Consider the following 22,605-nt stretch of genomic DNA (forward strand, 5'->3'; position numbering starts at 1 on the left):
TTGTTCTACAGGTTTCCTTGAAAGTAACACTGCCGCTATCATAATAATATGCTCAATAATAGTGATTGATAGATGCCACACATTTAAAGACGGCTGTTTCAGGAACACCCTAAGCTGTTATAATACATCTCCTTACGACTATTGCTTTCGATCTGTACAGGGGCCGGCCGAAGTGGCCGTGCGGTTAAAGGCGCTGCAGTCTGGAACCGCAAGACCGCTACGGTCGCAGGTTCGAATCCTGCCTCGGGCATGGATGTTTGTGATGTCCTTAGGTTAGTTAGGTTTAACTAGTTCTAAGTTCTAGGGGACTAATGACCTCAGCAGTTGAGTCCCATAGTGCTCAGAGCCATTTTTGATCTGTACAGGCCATTATCTGATCGAAAAGACAATTACGTTACATGTGAAAAACTCGTTAAGTGCAAGATACAGCAAAGAATCGTCATAAAAAATTGACTGTGCATCTTTCTGTTATCTTTTTTCTGTGCTTTTCCGTATTTGATGAATAACTCTTAATCTATACTTCTGATTTGTGTAACACGCTCTTTATTCACGATTACTTTCAGCATAATTTATTATCTCTTTCATATGTAAGTAATGTGACAATATTGTTTACTTTTATACCAGTAATACTAGATGTCTTGTTTCGTTAGTCTTAAACTAACATCTTAACATAGGGACGCTTTAGATTAGTAGGTAGTATTTTCTTTCCTTTAAGACATTAATCATTCATCTGGCTTGATGCTGTCCTCTGTTTTTTACTATACTGTGCTAATCTCATTTTATTATGATGATCTGGATGAGGTAATAGACGTCCCTGTAACTGAACGCTCCCACTGGTAAGACTCCTCTACGGTCTTTTTTCTTCACTACTTGTACTGACTACTTTTTGATTCAGAAATTTACCTTTACATGTAATTTTAACATTATTCGACAGCGTAACATTTCTGACGCTTCTGTTTCTCCTTTTCGAGATTAAGCATGGCCTACATTTCACTTTCATGTAAATCTGTGCTAATATGAGGAAGTTCTTCTTCATTTCCGATATCAGTAAAATATTCCGCGCTAGTTATGTTACCCGGTTCTTTCAAAAGATCTTAGGAATCTCCCTTACATAAGGCCAAAACGCGAACCTTAGGCTTGGTATCTGTCGCCCTTGCGTTTATATCCGTTTTCCGATATTTCACTCGATTGCTTCATTCTTTCTTCTTTGTAGAAGGTGGATGGCTCAATGATACCATAACTTATTTTTATATTCTCGACAACATGAACTTGTCTTTGTCACAATATTCCACATATGTTAGTCTCTATGGCGTCTTTTGAAATTGTAAAATATTCCATATTCTCCGATGGAACTTCGACCAGTAAGCTTCATAAATAATATGAGTTTTAGTATACAGTAACAACATTTCTATTTTGCCTACTGGTTGCAGGTTTCGTTAGACACTACCACCCTCAGGCCATTCTATGGTCAATATATACCAGGATAGAGCACTAACCCGCGAACGGCAAAGGTCCCGAGTCAGGGTGTCGGTCCGGCACGCAGTTTTAATCTGCCAGGAAGTTTCATATCAGCGTACACTCCGCTGCAGAGTGAAAATTTCACTCTGGAAATACTCCAGGATATTGTTAGAACAACAGAGCAAGAGAAATTTACGTAATACTCTAGTCTGTGACAGCAGACGTGTGGTTTATAGTGTTACCTTGGATGTACAGATATCCCATAACACTAACACGCTGTCTACACGTTTGCTTCCCAAATTGGTGTGTCATATACTAGAAGTAAAGCTACATTTTAAGGTTTAAATGGGTGAAAATTGCTGCCAACAGTGATAAGAGTGTCGTCTACGCAGACATAAAATATTAAATCACGAAATTACGTAATTTAATAGTCAGTAATATAATTAAAAAATACAAGCATAATATTGCATCTATATGATCAATTTTGCATTTAGTGTTTGCACTTGGTTTATATCACTTTATATCATCGATCTGACCATGAATTTTTATACTCAAGCAAATGTCGTCTTAACAATAACATTACACTGGAAATAATTAAATTTCCTTTACAGACTATGAGGACAGGTTCCTTACACCAGAACAAGAATATAACATAGTAAACATGGGCTCTAAAATGAATACCTTAAGAGCTACGAGCGCTTGACCATCTTGGACACTATCAAACATGACTCTTCTACTGCCAGCTCTTTCCTTTCCATATCTTGGTAGAAGATAGCATGTACGAAAGCAAGAAAAAATGTCTGGTTAACATGCGGTCTGAAATGCAAATCTTATGAGCTATGAGCACTTGTTCAGATGTGTTTCATAGTAGCGTAGATGTATAAGCGCTCATAGCTCTTAAGGTGTGGGTTTTAGAGCCTATATTTACTAGACGTTCTTTTCTTGTTGTGGAGTAAGGAATCTGTACTCAGAGTCTCTAACGGGAATTTAGTTACACCCTGTATATTAAAACCACAAAATTATTTTTACTAAAAAGGAAACGAACTTAAAGAGGGAGTAGCGAGTCTATGTGACTGTGAATTTTTATGCAACTTCTAGCTGATGAACTTTGGCTACATCTCCAGTGTTATGTTTAACCAAGCGGTGTCCATGTGTATGCTGGGGTTGTCGGCGGTGCTGCATCATAGCTTCTCCACGCCATGTTGCGTCTATAGACGAGAACGTGTACTATTTGTAAAATGTTCAACTATCTCTGTAGTTTAGCCACAGTCAGCTCACAAGTGTGATCTTATAAAGTTCCAATGTGAATGAATTATTCAAGGCCACAGCTACTAGGAAGGGTTCCTGATTCATCTGAGGTCTGCCTTCCATTACCGGCCGTTTTTCTTAGTGTCGTGGATATGACCTTCTTCGGATAGCCAGTCGTTACATGTACCATTTGCCCCTATTGGCTGTCATCAGTGTAAGTCTGCCTTCCATTACTAGCCGTTTACTTAGAGTTGTGATACGACCTTTTTCCAATGTCAAGTCCTTATCTGTATCATTTGCTCTCATTGGCTGTCATTAGTGTCAGTGAGGTTACGGGTGTGCGGCCGATCGGTGCACTGCTGGAAGCCCATTTCGCACAAGTGCAGATATCGATGCACAGCCCCCAGTTGCCAGGTTACCAGAAGCACAGCGTGGTACGTATGCTTAGACTCTCAACACGGTGTAAGTTACGAGACCTGTCAGCTTACCGGTGACGGTGAGATAAATCCTCAGCACCCTCGGCGGGTGCGTGGCCACCTGGCACTCGTAGAGTCCCTGGTCACGCAGGCGCACGTACTCGATGCGCAGCCGCCAGTTGCCGGGGTAACGGAAGCTGAGCGTGACGCGCTGGTCGGCGCTGTACTCCTGCCGGCCCACCGTCAGCAGCTGCAGCGCGTCGTGGCGCCGGTGCAGCCACGACACCTGCCAGAAGAACAGACCAAACTGCGTTACCACCGGTTGACATCTGCTTGCGCTGGGAGTCATGATAAATTTCGAAGAATTTTTGCGTACTTTCAATGCATCCGCTACAATGTAATGGCTAGGAAATAGGTTCGTGTTAGTGTAGCAAGTTTCTGATTCTGTTGTTTGAGGCCTTGAATTGGGTAGCCCATTAGGCAATGTGCACAGTGAAGGTTATGTGCTGGCTTCCCATCGGAGAAAATTTCGCTTGCTATCATGGCCGAATCCTTGTGGCGCCTTACTACTGCCTCACTACTAACACAGATAGTATTCACCTTAGCGACGTCTTCAGAAATACGACGTGCCCTGAACCCCTGGCCTCAGCTAAGTGAAGCTGTAAAAACACGGTGGATAGGTGTAATTAACTGTTTTCTACTGTTAATGTTAGTTCATTTTAGCAGTTCTATCTCTAACTACCAAAGTACGAAAACTCTTTGCAGTGAAACATCTTCTTTCTATCAAGTCCGTCATGACATACAATTCCAAAAATGAAAGAACGAAATTAAACACACTTTTCACATTTATAACGCAATTACTGTCTCTAGTATTTCGTTGAGGGTTGTAAGTCAGACCTGTTAATGAAAAAACCGCACTCTCCATTGTTAATAAACACATTTAAAAGTACACAGGTTTTTAATTATTCTGATTGCTCCCTCATTTGCCGTCCAGATCATTACCTTTGGGTTCTGAAAGTTTGTGGTTACGACTTCACAGAATGGCCCTCGCCATTTGTACCTCCGAAAGAAAGTCCCAGTTCTCATTAAAAATTGCGAAGTCTGATAGATGTTATTCTGCAATGATTGTAGTTTTACTCATAAATCGTGTTCTCCAAAGAACCACTGTTGTTCAGTTTAAACGGAAATTCCTAGAGATCCGTGTTACGTGACCTCTCCTCAAAAAAGGTGACCACCGGCTCTTTGCGAATCACGTACGTAACTCCTATCCCAGGACCTCATTTCTGACTGGCCGAATAACATAGTAGTCAATCATCTTCATATTTTGATCCAATTAAACCGTTACTCTCCCACGTTGAACCAATCCTCGTTCCGAAATTAATTTTCGTGTAATTAATAAACAACATACTGAAGCCGGCCACGGTGGCCGAGCGGTACTAGGCGCTTCAGTCCGGAACCGCGCAACTGCTACGGTCGCAGGTTCGAATCCTGCCTCGGGCATGGATGTGTGTGATGTCCTTAGGTTAGTTAGGTTTAAGTAGTTCTAAGTTCTAGGGGACTAATGACCACAGATGTTAAGTCCCATGGTGCTCAGAGCCATTTGAGCCTAAACTGCTACAGTTAAATAAATAATTTGTACAGTCAACAACGGATATGATGTCCTCCGAAAAGTTCTGCATGAATATGAACCCTGAACATGAGAAGTTAATCAGCTATGCATTTGTTGAATAGCCACGATAACAATGCGAGTTTTAAAACTGTCTCATTTCTAAGTAAATACCTTTCAAATTTTAACAGCATTTTCCCAGCTAAAAATAGGAAATATGGCACAGTGATGTTTCAAAAGAACTGTGGGTAACAAAAGGCATTTAATGTCATGTAGCAAACAGAGAAAATTATAAAACTTTGTAATGAAAAGTATTGGTGTGCGACTGATTTCATATTATGTAAGGTATTTTCTATATTGAGATGAGTCATAATAAAATCCAAAATCCTTCTATTTACGCCAGTAGTCAATAACTTTGAAAATGAATGAAAACAATATGGAGAGTGCTAAATTCAAAGTAGGAAAGTATATAAAGGAACACGACGATATAGTAGTGGTGGACAGTGACCAAATGGTCAATGATACCAAACAGATAGCAAAAATCTTTTAAAATCGTTTTCAAATTGTAATTGAGCAACTCCGCATGCAGCTTAAAAGGAACTAGAGTTGAGTGTTAGCGTACGTGACGTTTTGTGCCACAAGTATTTCGATATAACACAAAGTTAAAATTAAAGCAATAGTAGCTCTCGGTCGCGAACTGAAGACGTTTTCACCTAGGTTTCGGCAACTTCTAAAAGTGCCTTCTACAAAAATAAAACAAATAAACCTGTCATGTCACGTATAAAATAAATATGAAGCGATAACGCTTTAGTCACAACATATTAAAACAGAAGACATAGAGGCAGGCCACTAAGGGCTGCACCACATGTCAAGCTGCGGTAGCGTCACACTGAGGCGTCCGCGTTAGCAGTTGCGCTCAGGTGAACGTTATACCAAAAGTGCCATCTCGTAGCCGCAAATACAAACCGGCTACTTAACACTGCAAATATAGACAAGTTAAATGTGTAATACATCAAGTAAGAGGCAATATTTTATCTGACAGCAGCAGACATGGTAGAAATTTGTTTACATAAGAGATTAGAAGTGCAGTTAAAAGACTGAAAAACGCCATTACACGGTTACACAGGAAGCTGATTAATTCAGCGAATACAAAAACTCAATAACATGAAATGTAATCAATATAAACCATTTAATCACCAAACAGCTATGAATCGACTTAGATAAAAGAGATACTTCTGTAACTGCACAAGGGAACACGAAATCCAATATCAAGTAGCGGCTTTATACCGTTGAAGAAGCTTTTATTACGTAATTGTTGCTGCTCATTAACAGTGAGGCCATAATTTCGAGAAAGATGTTTTAAAATTTTTAATTCTTCGAGAACATCTAATCTACGCCCTTTCTTCTTAGTGTGCAAAATGCTGATATCGTGAACAGCTTTAGGCGAGTAATGATTCACTTTTTTATAAGGCCATCAGCTGTGTTACAGTTTGTTTTAAAACGAAGTATTTGTCTTGATATGTGCTATTTGGAACTGTATTTCTGACTTAGAATTCAGGCCTTCAGCCGTTTGTTATTTGAAGTTGTGTGTGCCCTTCAGCAGAGCAATAATTTCACTTCTTTCATAATAAGGCCTTAAGCCATGTTACAATAATTTTTTTTAAAAAAGCAAACTTGTTTTAAAAGCTAGCTATTTGTTGAGATGTATGCTATTTGGAATTGTTTTCCTGACTTGTAATTCAGGCCTTCAGCCGTTTGTTGTTTGAGTTTATTGTTGGTGGCCTGCGGCCCCAAAATTGTGGAATTTTTTTTTTCCTGAGAAGGCCTTCAGCCGTCATGCCAGTCAATTGTGTTTTTTTTAAGAGACTGTTTTAAAATTTTAATTTCTTTACTTAAAGTTTGCGTATTTGTTGTGCAAAGAGAGTAACTGATTACGGCCCCATCCATAATCATAACCTTATCCTGCTCCATCCTGAGAATCTAGCTCTCAAGATGAATAAAAAAAAGAGGATCTTGCGGTCGTTAGTGTTCGCAGGTTCTGTGTGTTGGGCCGCAGGCGTTTTACCAGATTATGTCAATGGCTATATTTATTCTAAATTCTACTATTCCCGAATTAATTCGTGAGTTTAAATTATTATTCTGCTTGTTTAATTGGTATTGCGGACAGCCGTAGCTGCCTCCTTGTCGTGGGTTATATTTTTAGAGTCTTAAAATTTAGAAGTCGTCCCTTCTTAATTGTATAAACAGCTTTAAATGAGCATATTGCTTAAGTTAGTTTTATCGTGGGTTCACGAACTCAGTGTGAAGATGTTATTAAGCTGAATTTCTAGGGCTCCACTGTTTATCCTTTCTTTTAGGCCGAATCATTTTAATTGCTTACTTGTAGTAGGTGTTCCTTGAAAATGCTCCCAATCTGTAATTATAATTTTGGTTCTCGTTGGTGAAATATTTATGCCACGTGTTTAAACCCATCACTCTCTGGCGTGTTATGAAGTGATCTCTTCAAATTTCGGTATTAATTCTTAATGCTATTGTGGCTACTTGGAAATCTCAAAATGCCTATTGTAGAATTAGACTTTGTCAGTCGAATGTGGCCATCTTACTAACACGCCTCTCCTGGCTCTCCGAACGATGTATTGCATTGCACGTTAATAGACCTGTCATTGCATAATCTAACTTAACTGTTAGATCTTTATAGAAATTTCAGCGGCGCTCCGTCCGGTCTGGTCGGTTGTTAATTTGCTTTGCCCCGTGGACCCGGCCGTCGTTTCCCGGGTATTAGCGTCGACAATCTACCTGACTGCAACGCCACTGCGGCATCGTACTGAGCCTTGGCCAACTAAGCAAGTTGCTTAAACATTCCATTATTGTTGCACCTTATTTGTTGTTGTTAACTTTACTCACGGATATATCTACCAACCACATAACTTAGTTTTTCTTCTTCTTTTTTAAAAACAATAAAGGGCAACTGACTTTAACCAAAGGTCTCAATTTTATTTGTTTTTACATTTGCTAAATTTATTGCCTTCACAGCTATACATAGTTTTGAACATGAATCAGAGGATTCTACCATTTATGAGAAATGATCCAGACAATTCTAGTAAGATTTTATTGCAATAATTCGTCAGTGTCGCCTCAATGACTCGCTATGCTGCAGTGGTTTGATACCTTGTCACATTTTTCTGCATGTTTCGTCAAGTAAAGTGCTGTGTTTGTTTAAAGTGGGAATGGTGCCGTTGTTGTTAGCTCCTTGGGTCCGCAATTCCACCGCGCAGTGGGCTGAATACTAACGAGGTCCGGTAAAGGAATGCAATGCGTTCTCAGGCACACAGAAAATTTTCGTATCAAATCGGTCGTGAAGTTACTTTTCCACTAAAGTCAAGTTTCTCATTCTTCACTGTAGTAAAAAAATGAGCGCAAAGGAACAACCAGATCAATGATGATAGAATTTTAAGCCAAACGGACGTGTGGCAGGTGTTATGCCAACAGATTAAGGACTGATGTCTAATGTTAAAAGTATAGCCAGGCTCTACGATTCCTTCTACACATTTCCGCTTCTACGTATGGTTTAGCTGCATTTCCGAGGCCTGGTCAGGCTAGCAACCAAGGCGCAAGTCTGATTAGTGTGCTGCAGTGGTGATATATAGTCGAGGCTCCTTTATACGTGCCGAATGACGAATTTCATCCGACAGAGCACGCTCGCTATTCTTGGGGAACTACCTTGCACTTATTTTGCAACAGTATTGCACACGGTTGATCTTATGTAGTGTCGGTTTATTTAATCTGAAACTACTATTTCATATTTACACTAATTACAGTAATCAATTGTACACATTTTTCTCTATATATGTGAAGGGTAATTTCAGGAACCAATGTAGACTAATGTAGACTAATGGACAGACTGGTTCACGAGAAAGGTTTTGTGTGCTGCGTAACACAAGTCGTCCGCCGTAGGTACTTAGCGCTACTCGTGCGAAGCTGTGGGGTGTTGCCGGTTACTTTCAAGGCCCTGATTTGAAAACCACTTCTCAGGCCAGTCACACACCTCTCTGATTCTGTTATGGCTCGCGCCTCACTGTCCTCGATGTTCCCGCACTATACTAATCAAAAATTCTTTTCTTCAGTTGATATTTCCATGTTTGCAGTCATCTTGTTGTATCTACTTTTTCTAAGGCTATGCAGCCCAAGAAATCTGTATTTTGTAATGTAGCCAAGTAACAATTTCACTCTTCTGATTGCGCACCAAATATTATCTGTTCTCTCATTTCATTTCTACACCGGACTATAGACTCCGTTACTCTCTTCTTCTCTTATGTATGACACGAAACTCGGCAGGCATAGTGATGTAAAATTAACATTATTATCATAGGTCGCTACATTATGGGCTGAATGACTGCGAGAAAGGCGATAGCGTACGGGTCTGCATCTTCGTGCTTAATGAGGCACTCATTGTTGGAGTTCATGAGGTACGAGGATGACGCAAGATGATATGTTGGGCCATATAGTGGATAACCATTCTTGCAGACCGTCATTGCGGCGCAGCGGGATCAAGTTTACTATACGGGTTCGTGCAGAAACCACAATATGCAGATCGTATTAACCGTAGAAGCTCTCAGTCAAATCCTGATTGGTTTGGATTGTTCCTGAAGAATAGTGGTGGGTGAATTATCTCCACTAGCGACGGGCACACTGTCTTTCGAACTGGTTTATGGTAACAATATGTTAGTTGCGTCGCTTGTTGATTTACAGTTAGTGATTGTCATTAAACTTCATGTCTATCTTAATGAAATTTCAATTTGAGCAATCTGTAGGTGAAATAGTTAAACATTTTTCCAGTGTATAAAATTATTTTAGTTTCTTCTTTGCCTCAAAACGAAGTGTGTCCTTTATGTCTTTGCATTGTGCACCCAATAGTTGGTTGTTTTGTGGGATTAAAAGGACCAGACCACCAAATAATGATCGATTTGTGTGTTTTCCCATAATCACGGCAGCACCAGCGATTCATAGACGTGGAATGCAAAATACACTGAATTAGTAGGAGGCCGGAGACACAAAGGTCGATAACTACTGGACAGTCATCTGGAAGTTTGGAGTACTGGTCCGCAGAGAACCTAAGAAGGCCGGATTAATATTTAGAATGTCTTAGATTAAGAGCCCATCCAACATATCAAATTATTTTAAACTCTTTATGGTAGTGCAGTCACGTGTCTACCATTAGAATCAGCTTGGATAGCTACAGGTGGCCAAAGGGATCCACGCGATCTGATCGTAGGCCTATGTGCCCTTTGAGGGTGACGTAGCAGACGTGCAGTGCCCCTGTTCAGTTTTTTGAAGGCAGTTTACAGTTTCTGAAGTATACGTTGGTGGTAAGAGAGATTCATGGCTTCAACATTTATCCGTAGTACCGTACCGTCGGATTGCCCATTGTTAAAATTTCTCGCGAGATCTGCCTACACATTTCCATAGATCCAGCGTCCTATAGTGTTGCTGCTGATTCCGTGGACGCTGTTGTCCTTCATAATGTGGTACCCACATCCGATAATTGTTCACTACAGCTGGCAGCTGTCATAAATTAGTTGGCAGTTAATTTTTTTGTTTTTATTCCACAACGCTTTCACGAGTGATTTACTAGATAACGTTTCTTCAGCTCTTATAATTCCCCTTATCTACGACCACTCCTATCTTCCATACATAGCTGACCACAACAGTTGACACTAGAGGAAGTGTGTCGTCCTTAGTTTACGTCTGACAGAAAACCGCATTACAAAATGGCCTTTCCAAAGTCGATTTCCGTCATTTATTTCTGAAATGGACTGACCTAAGTATCTGTGTGTGTGTGTGTGTGTGTGTGTGTGTGTGTGGGTTGGGGGCGCTGAACGACGAGGTTCCTCAGTGACGTTTCCTCTACCGAAGGCTTTCTATTATGTCTGTGTTATCATTTGTTGTACTGTCATCCTAGGGCACTTGTCGATGGTATTATCACGCCTCCAATGTCCATAACGTGCCTCGTATTATGACGACATGCGTCTTACAGGTCTTCATAATACGAGGAACGTTATGGACATATACTGGACAGACAGAAACATTATTTCTCTATTAGACGCTATAAATCCTAAATTCATTAGTGAATAAATCAGCAGTCGATCTCATGCTGCGGTGAGTTGCCCGTATTCTACCGCTGCTATAAATTTACTTCCTCTTGTACTTTCCAACATTTAGTGAGGCCGGCGGGAACTTCGGGCAACTTCGAACTATACTGTCAGCTATGAGATCCGCGTTTTGAGGAACAGGTCGTCTGAAGGCAGCTTTGATTTTCTTGTTGTTCTCACATAACTTCTTGTGTACGTGGCAGAAAGAGTTACTTTTAAAAAGTAAGTGTTAACATTATTTTTCATTTATGGATGAATATACATGAAATAATCGCTAACCTTAGATTTGGGACAGTCAGAAATCTATCTTTGTTGTGCTTAGTTTGTAGGAAACTGAAAAAGAAGAGATGCAAACGCTACCTGTAGTGTTTGCAATATTCCACAGATACAGTTTAAGCAACATGCTCGTATAGTCTGCTTTAAAATGGCTTTTGAATTATTAGGGCAGCATAATGTACAGAAATGATGATAATTGTCTACGCTTTCTGTGTCCTGAGTTATTACTTAAATAATTATTGTGTATTACAGTATGGCAACATAAAAGACGTTGTGCAAAGTGGCACTCAGATCAGTTGCATTTAGCTGTAACTGTATATGTAAATGGAAATCATCTCTTAAATGAATATTGTTACATATAAAATATGTCTCGGCTAACAGTGAACACTATCTCTCTCTCTCTCTCTCTCTCTCTCTCTCTCTTCCTTGCCTCCCCCCCCCCCCTCTCTCTCACTCTCTCATCCGAACAGGCCTCGCCGGCCGCGGTGGTCTAGCGGTTCTAGGCGCTCAGTCCGGAGTCGGGCGACTGCTACGGTCGCAGGTTCGAATCCTGCCTCGGGCATGGATGTGTGTGATGTCCTTAGTTAGGTTTAAGTAGTTCTAAGTTCTAGGGGACTGATGACCATAGCTGTTAAGTCCCATAGTGCTCAGAGCCATTTGAACCATTTGAACCATTTTGAACAGGCCTCGGAAGGCTCAGTGGTACCTCAACGGGCCTTGTCATCCTCAGCCGTTAGACGTCACTGGATACGTATGTACAGGAGGCTGTGGTCTGCACACTATGTAAAGGAGCATGTGGTCAGCACACCACTCTCCTGACCGTTGTCAGCTTTCGTGATCAGAACCGCTACTCCTCAGTCAAGGAGCTCCTCAGTCCGCCTCACATGGACTAAGTGCATCCAACTAGCCAACAGCGTTCGGCAGACAAAATGGCTCTGAGCACTATGGGACTTAACATCTGAGGTCATCAGTCCCCTAGAACTTAGAATTACTTAAATCTTACTAACATAAGGACATTACACACACCCATGCCCGAGGCAGGATTCGAACCTGCGACCGTAGCAGTCGCGCGGTTCCGGACTGAAGTGCCTAGAACCGCTTGGCCACCGCGGCCGGCTCGGCAGACACGATGGTCAACCATCCACGTTCTAGCCCAGACTGACAGCGCTTAACTTCGGTGATATGACGGGAGCCATCGTTAGCACTGCGGCAAGGCCGTTGGCTAACAATGAAGAGGAATGCTGAAAATAAAAACGAAAATGCAAACGGAGATACAAAAATGTTGAGCCAGAGTAAAGCGTTTTCCAACGAACTTGAAAATGATTCGGCAGAGCATACTCTTACATTTGAAGGTATGATATTCGGTTCAAGCACGCCGGAGTACGAAAACTCGTGCTCGACATCGCAGAACGAATAAATTGCACAATAAATTCCACTCAGTGAAAACTGTGTCAGTCAAAATTGGGCTAACGGAGTCCATCCAAGATATAGCGCCAAATCCGAAGGAAATTACGAAAACTTCAAGAAAAAAGTCAAGGCCTAGTCAAGAATCTTGTGAACTGGTGAACAGCCCCGGGAATAAAAGCTAAGCGATGTATAGGAGAATAAACTTAGAATTACTGCTCCACCTGTGAAATGATAGTGTTGTGGAGACTCTGCGAAAGAGGAATAGTATACTGAATTGTGCGACGAAGATCGAATGGATGAAATAATCATATGCATGGAATGCATAATGCGGATTCACGCAGAGGAGTGAAAAATTTCCAGCGGAATGCCTGATGTAAGAATTAAAATGGGGAAGATTTCCTTGAACATACATTAGTGCATATAATCAAGCTCAAGGATGTACTTTAAAAAGGTGGTACAATTTATACACTGATTTGTACTAACTGAGAAAACATAGTCTTAATTTGTAGCAGTTGCAGAAGGTTAGTAAATTAAGTGTAGTGTGAGTCTGTGTATGTGTGTGTGTGTGTGTGTGTGTGTGTGTGTGTGTGTGTGTGTGTGTGTGTGTGCGCGTGTGTGTGTGTTTCTCTCAGGATTTCGATTCTTTAAATCAGATAACAAGAACTAGATACTGCAGGGAGGGTGGCACTGTCTAAACAACATCGTAACTTACCGTTTAGATTATAATAAATAATATTCCAGAAGCTGTACGATTTGGGTAATTTTACCCTCCTGACGTTGCCAAACTGCGACTGTTCAAGAGCTAAAATTAATGTATTGCTGTTCACGATATGAAACCAGTTCACAACACGCTTCACCGACGTTTTCAGCGTATATTAGACACACAGCATTCTAGAAGAAAGTAAACTGAATAATGATTTGTTGACTAAGAGGATTCCGCTTGCGGTCGATATATCTCAGACATCCATAGTAGAATGACAAATGAACAAGGCACTTTGAATGCCGCAGTTGTCTCATCTAGTTATAACAGGAAACTTTTAGGCCGGTGGTTTTGTGTGACTCCAGCACCTGTTCCAGAGATAAGCGTCCTCGGAAGTCTCGCAGAGCGACCGGCGCAGATGTGGATCCGGGTTTCGTTTGAGCAGCTCGCCATGCCGCGGGAAGGTGGTAACGACTTTTTAACGAACACGCTTTCTTGCCGTGACCGGGAAAAGGAGACGTCTTTTTGCACCGGACCGTCAGCTGCGACGGGAAGGCAACAGCCCGGCTTCCGCATCCGTCTTCAGCTGGGGCGGCCGTCGCGTTACGAGGACACTGGGGAAGAAGCAGTGGCTGGCACTCCGGTTGTGGAAGGCAGGAGAGGAATCTATAGCATCGCTCCCAGGAGGCATTCCCTCTACACATGGTACAAGTAATGGCCTATGACATCAACCGGGGAGCAGGCTGGGTAGTTTCCTGAGTTTTTCTGAATTCTTATGTGGACTTTCATTACAACGCCTGTACTTCCACACCTTTCACTGACTTGTACAGTTGAACGATGTTATCCACTATGGACCACAGATTAGTGTTACACCTCGTCAATGAGAATCGGTTTGAAATCCAACAGTTACTGCCGAACATGCTACAGGTCAAACAACACAGATCCTTGTTAGCAGCTGATATTCTTTTCGTGTGGTCCAATTATTATGAGGTTTGCCTCTTAAAAAATGATGTACGTCATCGAGTGCACTGGCATCCAAATGAGGTGCTTAACACGTAAAGTGACGTTTCGCAGCGTTAAGGGAGTAGCTGAAAGTGTCTTGAGTCGAAATGGCTGTTGTCACCGTAGAACTGCTTAGCGAACCTTAGTGGGAGTTAAGGGAGATGACCAAGAATGAAGAAATAATGGTTCATAGCCCAAGTAATGATAAGAGACGTCTCAAAAGGCAGCTTCTTACATGTCTGGTACTTCATCGTCCTACGTTTTATTTCCTTATTTATTTATTTATTTATTACTTAACCTGACCAGATTAGCGTCTTCACACCCTCTCTTACAGTTTACTATTCCTCTTAAACCGATTAATTGCCAGTGTACTGTTTGCAGTCGTGTTCAGATGACCAGCCATCACTTTGCTACAAATCAGTGGTGTGTTGAACAGTTTGCCTGTGGCTCACCGGATGTTCCATAAAACCCCGTCACCTTGAGTCCGTCATTTATGCATAAAAGTGACACATAGTGACGGAACAACAAATTGCGATGGTTAGAACAAACGGCAATAGTGCAATCATGGTATTAGTGGTGGAACTCTGTTGAAATGCGTCATTATTAGTGCTGCCTCTGAACTTGTAGTTTTTGTGCATTATAAATTTGTATAGTATCTTTTCAGTCATGGACAATTATTTTAATACTGGTTTCATATTACTCACGTCTTACTGATTTTTGCGGCGCAAAGGAATTACACAAACTCTCTACCAGGGGGCATCGATTTAAAAAAAAAAAAATAAGAAAGATCGGGAAAAGTTGAAAATTTGTGCCGGACCGAGAGTCGAATCCGGATCTGCTGTTTACTAGGCTGAGGCGTTGACCATTGTGTCTTCTGGTCAGAGTGGTCACAGTATCAGCGCGGACTACCGTAGAAAGCCTCCTGTCAGACCATAGAAACTTTCTTGAAGTACGTATTCGTTGGTGAGACTCTGTGGTTATTTCCATATAATTTGAGCCCAAATACTATTAAATATGTTGAATTTGTTTTGTAAAGTTTAGTAGATTCATGGTAGATGAAGCATTTATAGGTTCATTACTATCAGCAACACTAACACTTCGTGCCTCTGTTTGAACTAAAACGCAGCTCACTTCACTTACTCGAGTACTTAACATTACCGCCGTGCGGGATTAGCCGAGCGGTCTAAGGCGTTGCAGTCATGGACTGTGCGGCTGGTCCCGGCGGAAGTTCGAGTCCTCCCTCGGGCATGCGTGTGTGTGTCTGTCCTTAGGATAATTTAGGTTACGTATTGTTTAACCATATGGACTGATGACCTTAGCAGTTAAGTCCCATAAGATTTCACACACATTTAACATTACCGTATTTTATAATTCTGCATTTATTTTAGATATGGTGTATGAATAAGTGAGGAAGTGAGTGAGAATTTATATTGGATTTGTTAACAAATGAAGGCGTGAGGCATTGAAGCGAATCAGTACAGTGTTGGCAGTAGTTTATTTTCTGTTTATTTTAACAAAACGGTAGCAAGTGTGAAAACTGTAATGCGAGTTCTAGTTTCAGAATTGTGGTATACGAGATAAGAGCAGTGTTAGAAAGCCGTTTCTAACTCTTTAAACTCCGTATTAACCCAGGCGGAGTAGAGACTTAGGGGGATTGCATTATAGCTAGGTAGCAGAGTTCAAGCTCACTTTATACAAGATTCAGCGGTCTCCATTTTTGTTGTTCGTTCTAAGACGATGCAGTTTTCACATTGTACCATATTCAGTGGGTATATTCTAAATATTATAAAAGATAACTGTATTAAAAGCCTGTCATAAACGTATGACTACATTCATTAATGTCACCGTAAATATTTCCGAATGTGTACATTCGTTCCCCAATTCCGTGTTAGGAGCTGTTGGCATTTGGTGAGCCAGTGTATAGTTAGACTACATTTTAACAGTAAAAATACTGTGCAATTTTTTTCAGTCTGAGCTGTATTTACGCAAACATATCTATTGTTAAACAAACAAATGCAGCCTACTGTAGAGTCCACAACGAACAAGATATTTTAAAGTATATTTCATCTTCAGTCAATAACACTTTAACGTTTATGACGTTTTATTTGAGAGGAAGCTAGTGGACTGCTATTACTTCAGCTTTTACTTCACACAGCTATTGACAGATTGTTACTGTTTCGGTGAACTACTGCTTGTTTTCAGTTTTACATTAACTTGGAAATTGTCAGGTTAGTTACTGAGAGACTTTCTTCCCAAACGGGCACCTTCGAAAACCCTTCATTATTAAAAGAACACCTATTTCATAAACACACGTAATGAATCACCACAAGGCCTTCTTAGTGAGTGTACAAAGTCGACCATATGAAAAAAAAATACTTCCAATGTTTTTCGCCAAAACAACTGTGGTAAGGTCCACATGTACCTTTAGGAAACAAACAACAAATAATTGGAAATATGAAATGAAATGGTACTACCTAAACATTTTAAACATCTACAAAGCGACAACACATATTAGTACAGCAATGACAGGACAAAAATTATTCTTGTAATACTAATGAACAGTCAATCAGTTGCATAATGGAATGTTTGCTTAAACCTCTTTTTCCACGTTTTTTACGCTTATAAAAACGTCTTCCCGAATAGGAAATACTGACTACTGGGCTATGGCGGAGATACGTTAAAATGTCGATAAAGATGACAGTCAGACCTAATACTATATGACTAAACGATGATCAGCATGCAATGCATTTTTTAATTATTATGTAGGTGAAATTTTATATTTGACTGACGCCTTTTGGCTATATTGTAACATACCTCCGCCACAGCATGTGTCACTATTTCCCTCTGACGAAGACGTTGTTATAAACGTTGAAACGTCCGGGTTCCCGGGTTCGATTCCCGGTGGGGCAGGGATTTTCTCTGCCTCGTGATGACTGGGTGTTGCGTGATATCCTTAGGTTAGTTAGGTTTAAGTAGTTCTAAGTTCTAGGGGACTGATGACCATAACTGTTAAGTCCCATAGTGCTCAGAGCCATTTGAACCATTTTATAAACGTTGAATCTGGGGTAAAGGGTGTTTAAGTAATCCTTCCACTTTGCAGTTGAAAGATTGTTTGTTACTTCTGCAAGAAGATTTCATCCTACAGTTGCTGCTCCAGGCTTGTACAAAATTTTGCCACAAAAAATTAAATAATTTTCATTTCACATGTGGAACGATCATAAGGAAATTAACAATATAAGGGCAGGAAAGAAGTCCGTCTCAAGCTTTATATCACACAGAAACACCAACATTTACTTATGGAAGTAAGCGTGGGAGACAATAAGATGCCGACACCCAGGTTTACTAAATGAGTTACCTAGGATGAGTGGAAGGATCCACAAGAGAAGATCGTCAAATAACTGAGGATCTATGAAAAGATATAATTCGAAGGAAAAAAATGAAGGAAAATAGGAGAAAACGGAAGAAATATGTAGGCCAGGGACGGCCAAGTATTTTGCATACATGCAGAGCTCTTGCGTGCAGGCACATCTCTCTCGTCTGCGTGCACACTTTCCCCACTACCACGTCACTCTGTCTGACTGAGAAGATGGGGAAACTACTAATGCTTCGCATTAGATGGCAATGCAATCGCACAAGGAACACTGAAAGCTGGCTTGTGGCTTGGTTTCGTGTTTCTTCACAAAGATCGCAACTGAAATCAATGTTCGGTGTTATTTTATTCTTTTTTTGTTTGCTGAAGACATAATGAAATGTATAGCAGGCAAAAACTGAGGACACACTTACAGAAGCAAACAGTTTGGCAGATATTAGTCACTCAGGATTCCACATGGTCATGGCTTATGTAGCTTCATAATCGAAATAAGATCATCTACACACATATGTTGATCGAAACATTGATATCACGATTTCAGCCTCTTTATGGAGTAGTGGAAAAACTTCTCAACGAAAACTTCGTAAAAGTCTTGGACATTTTAAACGTGAAAGAGTTTTTCTTTTAAAATGGAGTTACGTTGCAGGTCGATTAGCTGCATTACACACGAACGGGAGCACTTTCAACTGAAACGGTGAACTGTCTCTACAACAATTAAATAACAGATTAGGGACTGACAGTGGCCTTTACACGTTTCGATAACTGTTCCTGTAATTCTTTCAATGCCGCAATGAATTATTCAAAATTCGCTTATCTTAGAGAAACTTATGGTCTTCTTTGTCAGCCGTGGTCCCTTCCAAAATGCTGTTACCTTTTCCACTGCATTCTCTTTCCTCATCAAGTCTGAAATAAGTTGCTTCTCACCTTTTACAATCTTACTGAGGCGTTCAAACGTGCAATCCAGTCCACTAAGGCCTCTAATCTATTCTGGATCTTTTAATTTTGGTTCCTGTTATCACTTTTCCTTCAGAAACTGAACTATAGTGGGTCTTAAATCGGAAAGTCATTCTAGGCGTGCTTCTCGACTTAACCAACGTACTTCGCTCTAGTATACAACGCCTGCATACTCTTCCTCCAATTCCGTGAGCAACTGTTTAAACTGACGGTAATGAGCTTGCGATTGCAGGAGACGTACTACTCGCACCGTAAACACCTTCATGTGATCCATGCCTGCGAATATAAAGTGTAGAAAACAATAAATCTCGTATAAATAGTCTGTTGATTGCCATATCATACTTCTGTTTAATCGTAAAAAATCTTTTAATCGTTTGTGCGTGGTGCTGTAATGCTATTCCGTAGTAAACTTGTATCGTCTGTCGACTATGTGATTGTGTCCTCTAAAATATTCAGAGTCCTGTATTCATCTCCTGTTCGCGGTTCGCTGAAATCTTAATTATATTCGTTGTGGATGACGAACTGAAATTGTGATTTACATCGGTAGTTTATGTATATATAATATGGAACGTAACGAATGTGATGCAGTTTATTCTATGATTAACTAATTTTTTAGCCATTTCAGACTCATCAACAGATGGACCGATTACAGGACCATTATTTTCTGTATCATTTGCAGCCATACGATATTGTCGCAATGAGTACATTTCAGCATCAATGAAAAATTCATTTTGATTATGTTCATTTTAGACATCTTGTACACACGTACACACAGGTTAGTAAAGTACAACTGATTTTTTGCAGTAAACTATGTACTTTTAGTGTAAAACCAAGTGCACCTAAATATTCCGTATGTAACCTACCTAAAATGAACATTACAAAAATTGATTTGTCGTGGATACCAAGCTGCAGCTGAATCACCACGACTCTGGCGTCTAGCTACATGCCGTACAGAAAATTACCTCCATCTCATGATGAGCGTGCAGTGGGTCGAAAAGTAGCTATGGTGCAATAAGTCGAATGAAATTCAGAAAGGCGAGTGGATACATGTCGTACCTATATAAGTCTCTGAAATCTGACTGGAACAAATCCCGATTCGCGGGATTATCTGATATGCTGTTCAGATAAAATGCGAAAATTAGACATCAAACATAATTAACAATGACATACACAGGACTCTGCGTACCACATATGATAAGAATTGTGGTTTCCTACTCTTATTGTCCTTTTGTGAAAACATACAGCAATCCTATCCCAGTTCGGACCCCAGAGTACGCATTTTTTCCATACGAATCGAACGACAATCTCAAAAAGCCTCTTTCGTAAAAGATTACAATAAATGAAAACGAAATGTATGTGAACGTGTTTGGTAAGTGCGTCTCACCTCTCGAATGTGGATTTTCTGTCAGTGATGTTTCAGACAGCTTTGGAATAGAAACGATGGCGGAAATTCGCTATTAAATTTATCCGTACGGTCGAAACGTGATAACTTCAGTAAACCGCAAGCAGTAGCGCTATCAAATTACATTCCGCTTTGCCGCTCCCAGCATCGACGTCATACACGTCACACCACGTACGTATTTCTTCGCGCATCCTGTCAGCGGTACTAACCGCCATGTCAACCAGAGAGCAAGCACCATTCGCAACGACGTCCAATCGAGAGCAGGCAGCGCGCGCACACTTGTCACCTGCCAGCTCGCCTGGAATACGACTGCTGCGTCCCAAACGCCCCCTCCCCCGTGCTTGCGAACCACTCCAGCTCTCCCGTTAACATTCGAGCACCTGCAGCCAAAATACGGTCGAAACACGCGTGTCCGACGCGGCTTTTTACGAAACCATTTTGTTCGTCGCCGCCGACCGGTAGAAGGGAATGCAACGGAACTCGGTGCGAATTTTCTCTGATATTGTGCCTGGAATTGCTTTTCCGACGAGCGGAGAGTAAATTACAGCAAACGCGGACAGTCATCGGGGAGTCCACTGTTATTCGGTGTGCGCTGTTAGTGGCGGAGATACAAAAAGAGAAGATAAAACAGAGACTTTATCTAGTACAAGTAGCGAGTACAGCGAGTGCTGAAACGCCGTGTCTAATAGTACACGAAGCAGCAGTGGTGTAGTAGTGTTCTCTAGCGCGGGAACTCTGCCAGCAGCGCCGGCGTGTAACAATGAGTATCTGGAGCTGCTGCGGCGGTGAATGTTCGCATTGTATAGTCTGGTTGGAACAACGTAATTGCCTTATGAACCTTTAAAGCATGACAGCCAACAATTAATGAGAGTGTGATGCCTCTTGTTGTTTTAACCAGGACGCAAATTTACTCTGAATTATATACCTGTTGCTGTTTCCATTTGGTGACATTTCCGTGAAATTAGATATCACACAGAGGTTGACCAGAAAGGCCACGGAAACAAACAGCGATGAAAATTTACTGAGTAGATTAAACGGCGCTCTCATGTCCCATTTTTTTACTGTAGTTTGGTATTAAAATTATCTTTCGCAAGCTATCCTACTTGATATGATAGGAAACGAAATAGTCCTAAAGCAAAAATTGCCTCAAAATTATGATCTGGATCAAGTTTTCAATAAAGGAATGTGATATATTTATATCCTGACCACGTTATAGTTTACGTTGTTTGCTATATCGCTAAAATCGGTGTTGTAGTTACGCTTAGAGCCGAAGGACTCAACTGGCACTTCGTTGCGGTAAACTGCATGCATTGGTACATAACACTGAATGGCGCTGCAGACTTGAACAGATATAGACGAAGAGATATCAGTATTGGAGGGCAGCGTGGACGGTAAAAATCGTAGAGGGAGACCAAGAAATGAATACACATAGCAGATTCAGAATGATGTAGGCTGCAGTACGTACTGGGAGATGAAGCAGCTTGCACAGGATGGAGTAGCATGGAAAGCTGCATCAAACCAGTCTCAAGACTGAAGACCAAAACAACAACAACAAGTGATAATAAAATATACAACATACACATTTGATAATATTAATCCATAGAAGTAAGCATATACCTCAAGATTACTTCCTGTAAACATTTGATTGAGATTGTTAATATTTAGGATTAAAAGTTTGGCACTGGACTTAGGTAAATAAACTTACGAGAAAAGGAGTTTCAATTTGGATGCTAGTATAAGATACATACACATTAAAATTCACTAGCGCCATACGTTTTCCTCTCCTGGTCCTATAAGGCTTCTTCTTCTTATAATTTCAAAACCCGGGTAGCTATTTTCTTGATTTTTTCCAGGCAGCATCTTGTAGACTGCTTGGTCCGACGTTGATCTCAAGATATGTAGATCTTCTTCTGGGAGGGCGATGAAGGCGTCCTGGGATTTCTGGTTTTTTCAGTCTTCTAACATGCCGTACTGATCTGAGAAACAACTTTTAAAAGGCCTAAATGATATTTTTCTATTTTCTTTTGTTTTTTTGTGGCACTTTGATCAAATGACACAGTTTCTCATTTGCATTTTGTTTTTTGCCATCATTGCATCTAGCTAGCATTGCAGATGCTAGTGTCTGAAAGACAGGTGCTAACTTGATCGCTTTGGCAGTTGCCAGTGTGCAATGGCCCCGTCACGCAGTCCATATATATGACATTTCTTAGACGTATTTGTAATTCCAATACACCAAAACCGTCTCGGTACCTTTTTTGAAAAAAATTGAGGTTTCTTGGTAGAGTCTCCCCTTAAGGGAAGTCAAACTATAGTTCATAATAAAAACCTGAACGAAACCAAAATGAACATAAGAAGAGCATTGTGAGAACCTTTCTATTAATTTAAAGGAAAATTTTGCCAAACTATCTGAATAAAAATTCAACGAAAATTTGGTGTCATGCAAAGTTAACAAGCGTGTCGAAATAATTTATTCAGTCACTCGGTGATCATAGTGGCATCGAAACGGAAGATGACATAGGAAAGCCCGGAATACTGAATTCTGTATATCGAAACTGTTTCACTGCAGCAGATCGTTACACGGTTACTGTTTTGAGTCAACTCGCGAACGCTTAAATTA

General features: G+C 40.7%; 1 protein-coding gene across 1 annotated transcript in view; it reads right to left on the bottom strand.

The window, feature by feature from the left end:
• LOC126263378 (V-set and transmembrane domain-containing protein 2B-like) overlaps window positions 1-22,605 on the bottom strand; it is a 172,238-nt gene that overhangs the window by 68,612 nt on the left and 81,021 nt on the right. The window contains exon 4 of the mRNA XM_049960470.1: window positions 3,195-3,408. Within this exon, the coding sequence (XP_049816427.1) occupies window positions 3,195-3,408 (214 nt within the window). The remainder of the gene's footprint in view (window positions 1-3,194; window positions 3,409-22,605) is intronic.

This window comes from Schistocerca nitens, chromosome 6 (genome assembly GCF_023898315.1).
Source record: "Schistocerca nitens isolate TAMUIC-IGC-003100 chromosome 6, iqSchNite1.1, whole genome shotgun sequence".
Taxonomy (NCBI): Eukaryota; Metazoa; Arthropoda; class Insecta; order Orthoptera; family Acrididae; genus Schistocerca; species Schistocerca nitens.